The 12198-nt window shown below is 47.3% G+C and overlaps 1 protein-coding gene across 4 annotated transcripts in view; it reads left to right on the forward strand.

Moving 5' to 3' along the window:
- The window catches only part of TBCD (tubulin folding cofactor D), a 176468-nt gene that overhangs the window by 121461 nt on the left and 42809 nt on the right, over positions 1–12198 (forward strand). For all 4 annotated transcript variants that reach the window (XM_004275611.4, XM_049701841.1, XM_049701842.1 and 1 more), the window contains 4 exons: positions 3621–3701; positions 8535–8608; positions 10122–10239; positions 11519–11579. In XM_004275611.4, coding sequence (XP_004275659.1) covers positions 3621–3701; positions 8535–8608; positions 10122–10239; positions 11519–11579 — 334 coding nt within the window. The remainder of the gene's footprint in view (positions 1–3620; positions 3702–8534; positions 8609–10121; positions 10240–11518; positions 11580–12198) is intronic.

The following is a 12198-nucleotide window of genomic DNA, read 5'->3' on the forward strand; positions in this document are numbered from 1 at the left end:
TGAGCTGCCTTCTGTCACTGGAGTTGACCTTTTCTAGAACTTGTAGGACAGTCCCGTGGCACGCGGGCTCCTGTCACTGTACGTCATCATTCATCCATGCTGCTCAGTAGCGGTCCACCGCGTGGACTGCAGCTTGTCTCACTCTCGCCAGCTGGTGGTCGTCCGGGCCCCTTGGCTTTGGATGTGTGCATATGGGTGGTTCTTCTGTTTGCCCAGCTGTTTTCTGCTGTGACTTAACGAGCAGTCGTGAGCAATTTTTATTGGTTTGTCTTCTTGCAATTGTAAATTTCCTTAACAGATTGCTGGCACCACAACACTGCATCCTTCTAGAGAAGCATTTTGTCACATTTTGCTTTCTAGTAGTTTGCTTTCCAGTCATTTTGCACGTTCCTGTCCCATGAGTTCTTCAAACTAAGGAAACCTCAGAGTGAACTTTCTCTCTTATTTCCTAACTCGGTGAACAGCATGCCATTCACATCATCAACTCAGTTTTGCTTCTCCTTCTCTCACTCCCCACGTCCGGTTGGTGACCTAGTTCTGTCACTCTTGCATCCCTAACAGCCCTCAAATGTTCATTCTGCTTGTCCGGTCAGCTGTCACCGTAGCCCAGCTCTCACTGTCCTGTACACTTGCAGAGCCTCCACGACCCCACCCCCGTCACTTGTCTGAGTGCAGAACGGAGCGCTTTCTCTTTGTCACACCACCACCCTGCCTCCTGGCCCCCAGCAGGCCATGTATCCTCCTTGGCTCACCTCCCCCAGTCCTCCGCCCTGTGGTGGACGCCCCTCTTGGCTCGCACTTGGCCGCTGTGCAGACTGAGTGCTCAGTAAGTGCTGAGCGCTGCCTGGGCTGGCAGTGCCAGCCATGCATCTTCTCCAAGGTCAGCCGCTAGTTGGTGCCAGAGCTTGGACTAGAACTCAGGTGGCCGACCTCTGTTTAGTGTTTTTTCTTTGAGGCCACTGTTTTCTCTGCCTGCGTCTCTGGAAGCTTTGGAGGCTCAGGATGCTGGCCTGGGGTGGGTCTATCTGTTGGGTGGGCCAGGGGCCTGTAGGTTATGTGGGGCCAGGAATTGTGTCTTGCCTCCATTTCTGACAGCTTCAACAGCTTCTCTGCTGTCCTCACTTTTCTGTTTTCTTCTTCTGACTCTCTCTCAAGCGGTTTCATCATCTTCAGGGGGGCTCTCAATCCACCTCGCTGCTGGTGAAGCCTCTGCTTTTCTTCCTGTCACGCCCAGAGCAAAGATTTTCCCCGACTCAACTCTCCCAGACCTCACACCTTGTAGCACACGCATGCCCACCCAGCGCCCCTGTTCATGCTGTGCACATGCAGTGTGCCCGCACAGGATTTGAGTAAAATCGTGATTCTCCCTTCTTGGCCTTCTGTGCCATCCGCTCTGTCTCTCAGCCTCCGTGTAACACGTGGGTGGTGGTCAGGTCCGTGGTGGGGTTATGTGGATGGTGTGGCAGGTTCAGACAATATTTGTGAGCAATTGGGTGTCTTAGACGCATGAAGTATAAAAGTGCATATTTTGGAATAAGTGATACATGTTCATGGTATAAAATTCAGAAGGTGCAGGGGGTATTTAGGGAAAACCAGTGTATCTCACCTCTCCTTCCAGGCACCTGGTTCTACCGTGGGGCTCCCTGTTGGCCCCAGTTCCTTGTGTCTTCTAGAGAGATTTGGTTCATATCATGCCTGTGGGTGTGTCGACTTCCTTCTGTCCATGCTGAGCGGTGGCACACAGTGCACAAGGTTGGAACCCCTGAAGTGCTCATCTTCAGAGGCTCGGTCAAGTACAGGCACACCTTGGGGATATTGTGGGTTCGGGGCCAGACCACCATAATAAAGCGAGTATCACATTAAAGTGAGTTGCACGAATTTTTTGGTTTCCCAGTGCGTATGAGAGTTATCTTAACACTGTACCTTAGTCTGTTAGGTGTGCAATAGCATTATGTCTAAAAAAACAATGTACATGCCTTAATTTAAAAATGCTTTATTGCTCAGCAGTGCTAACCATCATCTGAGCCTTCAGCGAGTCACAGTAGTAACATGAGAGATCACTGTTCACATATCACCATAACACATACAATAATAATATCGAAAAAGTTTGAAATGTTGCAGAAATTACCAGAATGTGACACAGACAAAAAGCGAGCAAATGCTGCTGGAAAATGGTGCCGACATGCTCGATGCAGTGTTGCCACAAATCATCAATTTGTAAAATATGCAGCATCTGTGAAGCTCAGTAAAACGAGGTCTGCCTGCGGTAATAAGGATGAGCTCTTAGCAGTAAGGAGGCAGCTCTGTGTGTCCTGTTACCGTACGCTGCCTGTGACGTCCTGCGTCTGGAGAGCCTTCCATATCTGGACATGGAGTGTGACCTGTAGATCTCCCTTCCTGGCCATTGGCTTCTGTCCAGCCTTTTGCTGTTATAAACGATGTGAAGTGAATATTCTTGTATATAGCACTTCTCACCTGTGTGCTTATAGCTGAGTGAATTAACAGAAGTGGGATTGCTAAACCAAAGGGCATTACATTTTCAATTTCCTGGGCAGTGCCACTTGCTGTCTCTAGAGGCTGTGCCAAGACGCTGTCCCCAGCAGTGTCTCTGTATGCTTCTAGAGCCTTCCAGCAGCAGCTGTCAACCCCTCTGGCTTTGGCAGTTTGACAGATGGACAAAAGTTTCCTTTCCATTTCCCAGTGAATGAGGCTGAATGTTTGAGCTGCATCTTCTTTCTTTTCTGTAAACTTTAATGATTTTTCTACTAGGTGATGGCATTTTCTTATTGATTTGGAAGAACTCCATTATACAGAAGGCTCTTGTCTGTGATAGCAGTTGCAGATATTTTTGATTTTGTTTATGGTGTGTTTTTCCTGATAGCATTTTTCTCTTTTGGTTGAGTGTTTGAATGTACCGGTCTCTTCTTTTTTGGCTTCTGGGTTTTGAGTCTTAATTAGAAAGGCCTGTCCCACTTGGAGATTATTTTTTTTAATTCTCCTGTGGTATTTTCAGGAGATGTAACTCGTACTTTTAAGGCATAATTATGCTCCATCTGCTGTCCTCGTATGAAACGTACAGTTCAGCGAGTGCTGGCAGCACGCACACCTGGGTGACCAGCGCCGTCACTGAGATATGGAGGGCTCAGCACCTCGGCTCCGGGAGCCGCCCGTAGCTCGCTGATGCCTTTTGTAGAATGTCACACGAGTGGAGTCAGAAAGGATGGGCCCCTGTGCCTGACTCCTTTCTGTCAGCGCAGTGGTTTCTGAGAGTCATGCTTGTTGTGTGTGTCGGTAGCTTGTTCCTCTTTGTTGCTGAGCTGTCTTGAGTCTGTGGCTGTTCCGCAGTTTATCTGTTAGTCCATCTGTTTTAGACATTTAGGTTGTTTTGTGTTTTGGGCTCTGATGAATGAAGCTGCTTAAGCATTTGTTTAGAAGTCTTTTTGTGGATGTAAGTATCTTCATTTCTTTTGGATACATACTTATAAGGGGATTTCTGTCTATTTATAAGAAACTGCGGAACTGGTTTTGAAAGCGGTCATACCGTTTTACGTTCTCGTAAGTCGTGTGTGAGTTCCTGTTCCTCCACATTCTCATCATCTCTGAATATTGTTTTTTTCCAGCACGTTTATTGCCGGCTTTCCTGAATACACACAACCAATGATAGACCACCTGGTTACCATGAAGATAAACCATTGGGATGGGTAGGTTTTGTGTTTTTGTGTTTGCCTAATTAGCTTATCTGTCAAATAAGAATTCTTATTTTTTCCCAAAGGAGAGATTAAAATTGAGCTCGTAAGCCTTGAGTATATTGTTTAATTGTAGATTTCTTTTTTTTTCGGTTTATATACATATATACATATATTTTTCCATTTAAACTTTTTATTTTATATTGGAGTATAGCTGATTAACAATGTGATAGTTCAGGTGCACAGCAGAGCGACTCAGCCATACATAAACATGTATGCATTCTCCTCAAACTGCCCTCCCATCTAGGTAGATTTCATATTTTAAAGTAACTCCTGAGAAGTAACGTAAGCTCCAGTCTTCATGCCTGATGTGTTGGTTAATGGTCTATCTCCAGTTTTACTTCTGGAGACCTCATTGAAGTCTGCTGGGTGTGGAAACTTTGCCGTGTCATGGAGGGCGGGTAGCCTCCTGAGGGCGAGGACCTTAGGCTGTGGGATCTGCCTCATCTGCTCTGCGGCCAGGGCATCCCAGCTCGAGTCTGATCCATGTGGCCGCTTAGCCGTCTTCTCCATCCTTCCTGGAGCCAGGCAGGCCTGTAGCTTTTTCGTGATTACGAAGCAGCTTCAAGGTGTCTTAGCATTTCCAGCAGTTAAACGTGTCCCTTCAAAGGGGAGGGCCAGTGTATAACCCAGAGCGGGTATCAGTGCTTCTGTCAGCACCTCAGGGAAGACAGCTTATTTTCTCTTGGGAGGCTCGGTGTGGCTGCCGGTGCTCAGGCCGTGGTCTGAGGGACACAAACGCCAAGTAGCTTCTTCAGGTTCTGCGTCCGGAACCCCAGCTTACAGTGGGTGTTAGTTGCAGTCAATAGGACATTTAAAACCAAAATTGCAACTGTGTCATCCATGGTGTTAGACTAAACTTTTGAGCTATTGAAATCTCCAGCTGTTGTTGAAATGTTTATTTCTTCTTTCATTTCTGTCAGGTTTCCTTCACATATTTTGGGTGGGACTCTCTGGTTAGGTGCAATTACATTTCTAACTTTTGTATCTTCCAGATGTATTGACCCTTTATTGTTATGAAATGTCCCTCTTTGTTTCACGTTAGATTTCTTGTCTTAAAGTGTAATTTGATATTATTATGGCTGAAGGGTTGGCAAGCTTTTTCTTTAAAGGGCCAGAGAGTAAACATTTTAGGTCACTGTCCCATGTATTTTATTGTTTTTTTCTTTTCTAAGATTTATTATTTATTTATTTAATTTATTTTTGTCTGTGTCGGGTCTTAGTTGTGGCACGCAGGATCTTTGCTGAGGCATGTGGGATCTTTCGTTGGGGGGCGCGGGCTCTTCGTTCTGGTGCGCAGGCTTCTCTCTAGTTGTGGTGTGCAGGTTTTCTCTTCTCTAATTGTGATGCACGGGCTCCAGGGCACACGGCCTCTGTAGCTGTGGCGGGTTCCAGGGCGAGTGCTCTGTAGTCTGCGGCACGCGAGCTCTCTAGTTGAGGTGTGCAAGCTCAGTAGTTGTGGCGCATGGGCTTAGTTGCCCCGCATGGATCTTAGTTCTCTTAGTTCTCTCACCAGGGATCGAACCCGTGTCCCCTGCATTGCAAGGTGAATTCTTTACCACTGGACCACCAGGGAAGTCCCCTGTTTTTTTCTTTTTAAACCCTTTAAAAATGTGAAAACCATTCGAAGCTGGGGCCTTACAAAAAGAGGCCTCTCTCAGCCACTATTGTCCTGCACCCTGTCTGTGTGTCAGGGGGATGGCAGATGGTCCCGCCTTTACATCCAGCCTGACAGCGTCTGCCTTTTGTTTGAGGGCTTCAGTCCTTTCACATCTGAAGTGGTTATCAATTTATACCTGTCATTTTGCTATTTGGTTTCTATTTTTTCTTTTTTTGTTGTTGTTAATTTTATTTAAAATATTCTTTGTGGAAATACTCTGTTTAGTGTAAGCTCTAAAAACCTGAAGTTTCCAGGATGTATGAATCACAGAATGGAGGGGAAATTGCAGTCAGATTTGAAGGTCCTTACGATAACACCTGCTCACATTTTCTCAAATGTTGGGATTCACAGAGCATGATTATGACCTAATTTTCTTATGATTCTTCGGAGATGGAGATATTTCTGCCTTTCTCTGTTTTTGGCCTGGATTACATCCATGACGAGATATCAGCTAAAAGTTCATAAATAGGGTCTCTTCAATTTCCTGTGAATACATGGCTTGTAGAAAATGGGGAGCCTTAGAGAATTCTTTACAGACATTCTTTAGTGGTGTATTTATACCTTCACTAGTATAGGTATTCTATTATACTTTTAATAATATACACTTTTGAGAAGTATTATCTGTTGTTTTGGGTTTCTTTTTAAACATTTTCTGATAAACAGCTAGCTCCTACAGTATAGCACAGGGAACTATATTTAATATCCTGTGATAAACCATAATGGGAAAGAATGTGGAAAAGAATATATATGTATAACTGAGTCACTCTGCTGCACAGAAATTAACACATTGTAAATCAACTATAATACAATAGAATTAAAAAAAATTTTCTGATACTTAGATATACTCACCCCAAATAATTTATGTATCAAAATAAACATAATTAAAAATTTTTTGACTGTGGTAAAATACATGTAATATTTATCTTAATCATTTTTAGTGTAGAGTTCAGCTAAGTACATTCCCCTTTCTGTACAACCAACTTTTTCATCTTGCAAAACTGAAACTCTGTCCCGGTTAATCATCGACTCTCCCTTCCCTTGGCAGCCCCCATTCTCCTGTCTGTCTCTGAATGTAACTCCTCTAGGAATCTCATATGGAATCCTACAGGATTTGTCCTTCTGTGACTGGCTGATTCCACTCAACATACTGTCGTCCAAGGTTCATCTGTGTTGTAGCATGTGTCAGAATTTCCTTCCTTTTTAAGGCTGAACAATATTCGATTGTATATACATGCCACATCTTCTTTATCCATTCATCCGTCCATGGATACTTGGGTTGCTTCCACATTTTAGCTGTTGTGAGTAATGCTGCTGTGAATATGGGTGTATAAATATCTCTTCGAGATGCTGCTTTCAGTTTTTTGGGTATATACCCAGAAGTGGAATTGTAAGCTTAAATAGTAATTCTATTTTTAATCTCAAAAGCCACACTGTTTTTCATAATGGCTGTACCATTTAACATTCCCACCAGCAATGCACAAGGATTCCAATTTCTGCAAATCCTCACCAGTACTTGTTATTTTCTTTCTTTCTTTTTCTTTTTAAATAGTGTCGATCTTAATGGGTGTGGGGTGTGAGATGGTATTTCATTGTGGTTTTGATTTGCATTTCCCTAATGATTAGTGACGTTGAGCATCTTTTCATATGCTTGTTGGCTATTTGTATATCATATTTGGAGAAATAGTTCAAGTCCTTTGCCCATTTTAAAATGTAATTACTTGGTTTTCGTTGCTGTTGTTGGGTTGTAAGAGTTCTTTATATATTCTGGATGTTAGTCCCTTACCAGATACATGATTTGCAGATATTTCCTCCCATTCTGTAGGTTGCCTTTGCACTCTGTTGTTTGTATCCTTCGATGTGCAGACGTTTAAATTTTAACGTAGTCCAGTTTACCTGTTATCAGTGTATATAGTTTTACTTTTGCCTGTGCTTTTGGTATTACATCCAAGAAAACATTGCCAAATCTAAGGTCACGAAGCTTTTCCCCTGTGTTTTCTTCTAAGAGTTTTATAGTTTGAGGTCTGTCATTTAGATGGTAAATATAATATTTTTAAATACAGAAAGCTTATCCTCAAAGTGCACTAATTAGAGGATAAGTGTAACTAAGCCTGTTAGAATAGCTGCCTCCTTGGCAACTGTGGGGCTTTATCTGCTCTGAGACCTGATCACTCAGCCTTCAGAAGTGGCTTCCTGAATGGGCTCTTAGCACATGAGACCTCCCTGCCTTGAAGAGCTGGCTGTTTTCTGTTGGAAGCAGACCCCTAAGCTGGTCTGGGGGCATCGAGAGGCCCGGGCATACACAGGAGGGGAAGGATCTCCTGCCCCAGCATCCACTTTCATCCTCCAAGTGCTTCTCTCTGGTGCTTGTGTACTTGGAACGTATAATGATCAAACTGCAGATGCCCCCTTTTGCATGTTTCTTCTTTAATATCGTTATCATGTTCTGTCTTGTTCTGTAGTCCTCCTAATTATTATTTTAAGGAAATGACTACTTCCTGTTCTGTCTGGAGCTCTTGGCAGTGCCCTCCTGACTTTTAGTGCCGGGACGGGGCTGGGGGGGTGTGGGGGAGGGTGTCAGCTTCACAAGTCGCCCTCAAGGTTTGATCAGACCTGTCTGGCCCCTGGCAGGTTCCGGAGGGAACTCGGCTTCATTAGCCCGTCCTGGGGTCGTCCTTCTGTTCTGTGTGTTGAGAATGTAACAAATGTGCGTTGACCGGAAGTGTTTGCACTGATGTGATGTATGCCTACTGTTTATTAGCGTGAGCCTCACGAGCTTCCCTCATTTAGCCCTCGATCTTCCCAGTGGTGGTTTCACAGGCTCTCCAGTACTTGCGTCCTCTGCATCCCTTGGGGTGCAGGAGGTTGGAGACATACTGTGCCATCCAGCGCCATGCAGATGGCAGCTGTGTCCTGACGGGGACTTGCATGTAATGCCTCCTCTTGGTGAAGTCTCTCTCCCTCATTTGTTATGAGCAGAGGTTCTTACTTGCTTGTTAGTTTGTGTTTGTTTTCATAGTGTTTGACTAAGTGGCCATTTGACAGCTCCGGTGCACTGTCCTCTCTATAATTGAATAAAGCCAGAATCCTAGAAATGAAGGACTAACAGTGTTCTCTGCCCCGCCCCCCAGGGCCATCAGGGAGCTGTCGGCCAAGGCACTGCGGAACCTGGCTCAGCGAGCACCCGAGCACAGCACCTGTCATGGTAGGCGCTCCTCCTCACACTAGCACATGCGTGTGCACCACGGACACATGCACGAACACGCAGCAGGAAGCCCCGGAGGCCCCCTCACTGATTCCAAGGCCTGGGGGTTTCTCTCTTGCTGAGAAGGCTTTGAAGAACTTGTCTGTGCTTCATCAGGGACAGAACACAAACCAGGTACCATGGCCTCTGGGAGCGCAGGTGCTGTGACCACTGAGGTGTGTGTGTCCCCAGGAGCCACAGGATTCCTGCGCCATCCCAGCAGGAATCGATGGATCTGCTGCACACTGTGTGTTTCAGAAGTAGCCTTAAAACAACAAGTGAAGTAACTCATAATGTAACATATTAAACAGTGAGCTGCTTCCCTGGGGCTGCAGTGGATTTGCTGACTTCCTGGGCCAGGCCTGAGCGCACTTTACTCAAGAACAGAACAGCCAGTCTGAACTGATGACACGTCCTTATCATTAAGGAAAGAACCTGTATATGTTCCATCATGTTTTTTCTACTTGGAATAAGTAGGCATCTGATTTTAATTTAGGGAACAATACACAAATTTCTCCACATTATACTTATTCCCACTGACATTTATTAGAGAAGTAACTGTTGGTTGGATCATGGTTCTTCATTTGGAGTTACTGGTTTTAATCACACACTCTGGGATTTTAAATGAAGATTTGGGGCATGTTACCTCCTAAGGGCCCTTTCAGCTTCGTGGTCTGTTAATTAAGCTTAATGTCAGGAATCTCACCTGGTGTTTATTTTCCTTTTATGATAATCCTGCTGCCTGAATGAAGGGGACACTTTCTTCCCAGTTCAAGAGTGCTGACCGCCCCAGGATAAGGGATTTCCCTGATTCTTAAACACTGACCGCTACCAGCTGCCACGTCTGAGCGCCTGTGTGGGCCCTCTCCTGGCAAGGACGCTGTGGCCTCTGCCCGGCTGTGATTGTGGTTCCCCCTGGATGGTGGGGATGGTGGGGCTGGTGGAGCAGAGCCGCTGTGGGTGCGGCTCCTTGTCTGCGCTCCCTGCCAGGCTGCAAGGACTGTCTGACTTTGCTTTCTGTCCCCAGAGCACAGGCGTGGAGGCTTCCTCTGCTCTGATCAGGAGAGGGCGAGCTCTAGGCTGAGGCACCGTGTGTTTGCTGTAGGGTCCTGCAGCCCGGCCTCTGTCCTCCCTGCCCCCTGGGCAGAGCCCTGGCAGCCCCTGAACAGCAGGAAAGACCTGGAAAACAGTCTCTTTTCCTTCTTCCCTGCTGTCTATTCTCACCCTGGGTCACCACCCTGTGTCCGGAGCCCCGAAGAGCATGTGCTGTCTGGGGGCAAGTGTCATCCTCGTTCACATTCCTGCTTGCTGCCCTAGTGTCTGCTGACAAAGTCTGGCATGTCAGAGACTTTAGTTTAGCCTTGGTTGTGAGATAATGATCCTGACAGAGATAACTGAGTGGGTTTGTTTCTCCCCTGGATCCTGAACCCTCGCGTCTGTCACCCTGTGTGCATCTCCCATGTGTCCTTTGCAGTTTTCCCACGTCTGCTGTCGATGACACAGAGTCCAGACCTACACACTCGGCACGGGGCTGTGCTCGCCTGCGCAGAGGTCACCCACAGCCTGTACACACTGGCCGTGCAACAGGGCAGGTAGGAGCTGGGTCACAGCTGGGGCCCTGTCCACGCGCCCCTTCCTTTGTGCCGGCGGCATGGTCTCCAGGGGCCCTGTGCTCCTGACGACGTCTGTCAGTGGTCCCCTGTCCTCTCTGGGGTACCCCACCTCTCTGAGCTTCTCCTGTCACCTCGCTCTTTCTGAGGTAAACAGATTGTAAAAGCAAAGACACGTTTTCAGAGTTTGTGTTGAGTAGCTCATATATTCAGTTTTCTTTGTTCATTTATCACTTTCAATAATTTAAAATACCAGAGAATATAAATTTAAAAGTGTCTACCGGGAGCCTTTTCTGCTGGCTCAGTTAGTATAAATAACAATAGACACGCAGCTTGGGGTTGCTGAGAAGGTCCGAATGTTGAGAATGTTTTGTGAAGCAGCTGCTTCGTCTTCCTACTTGATTTTCCAACTGACTTTTCCTCAGAGCATACTGTGATGTCTGTGCTCTGGTTCTTGGACTCCAGCTTGGGGAAAACTGTATTTTAAGTGGCTTCCTGTCCTTCGAGGTGATTTCCTGGGGACACAGTGATAGCAGGTCCGAGTTGACCCTGCTTCTCTCCCCACAGTCCGTTTGAATGACATCTGCGAGGGGGTGAAATGGCACCTGTGGGCTTGGCCGAGGACCTAGCATTTATGGAATCCTCTCCTGGTGCAGCTGTGCAGGACTCACCTAATCCCCTGGCAGTGCGTGTGACAACACGTTTCCCCCCAGGGAAGGCTAGAGAGACCGGCCCCCAGGGGTTTTTTGGGGGCTGGTCGTGTGGGTTCTCTACCTGTCATGAACCCAAATCCCAGACTCCCAGAAGAAATCAGGTTTCAGCATAATCCACGTGGTTTGTGCAAACAGTCTGGGCAGTTAGGGAATGGGGAGAGCCCTCCCGAAATCCAGGTTTCTGGGTGCCGAGCAGGCCTGTCCAGGGCGGCAGTGAGGCCACTGGCTGCAGGGCCCTGACCGCAGCCTCAGCCGCTGTACAAGTCACGGGGCGCCTGGGAGCTGGGCTGCTCCCCGTCCCGGGGCCGCAGATTCTTCCCGAACATGGGGTCCCCGCTCTCAAGCAGGCGCCTCATCACAGCCCTGTCTCTATTGTCTGCTAACCGCTGACTGAGAAGGTCTTCCGTCTGCCCCCTTGAGTGGATGTACCTTCAAAGGGATGCCCCTGCAGGTGCTTGTGGGCTGGGAGCTGGCGGGCCACCAGGCCTGCATGCGTGTCTCCCTGACGCTGTCCCAGGACCTCACACGTTGTGTTTGAACTCCCGCAGGCCCGTCTCGGACTTCCTAGACGAGAAGGCCGTGCAGGGCCTGAAGCAGATCCACCAGCAGGTCAGTGTGCAGCCTCTGGGGCGCCCCTCTTCTAGGTCTCCTGGTACCTGGGGCTTGCCTGCCCCCAAGCGAAGCCCCGAGGGTCAGTCCTGGGGCTGTGGTGCAAACCCTTGGGGTGAGCTCGGGCTCTTCTGTGTGGCCAGGTGTCCTCCGCTGGACATTGCACAGCACCCGCCTCTCATCTAGTCCTGCTGTGCAGCCTGGCCACCCTCCTCGCTCGGGCGCGTCCTCATGCAAGGGCGGGTGGGCAGCGGCACACAGAACAAGCACGAAGGCCTTGCACCCCCAGCTGTGCCTCCATGGTGGGGAACCCCGAGTCTGAAGTCACACCCAGGGTTTGTGTATGCACTTCTCTGGGGAGGAGGTGTGTGCATTTTTCTGGGTTTTTGAGATTCTCAAAGGCTTCTGTGAGTCAAAATTGGTGAAGTATGAACTGTAGGTCTTAATGTTATAGGATAACCTGGAAGTCACTCTTGAGATGTTAAACGGCTTTACTGTTTGTTGTTCTGAGTAGAGTTTTGTTTTCTTTAAGATTTAGCTCTTTATGTAATAATTCACCATTTTGACGTCTTTCCCTCCTCATCCTCTTGGTGCCGTTAACTTTCTTTTCCATTTTGGC

Source organism: Orcinus orca, chromosome 19, assembly GCF_937001465.1.
Source record: "Orcinus orca chromosome 19, mOrcOrc1.1, whole genome shotgun sequence".
Classification (NCBI taxonomy): domain Eukaryota; kingdom Metazoa; phylum Chordata; class Mammalia; order Artiodactyla; family Delphinidae; genus Orcinus; species Orcinus orca.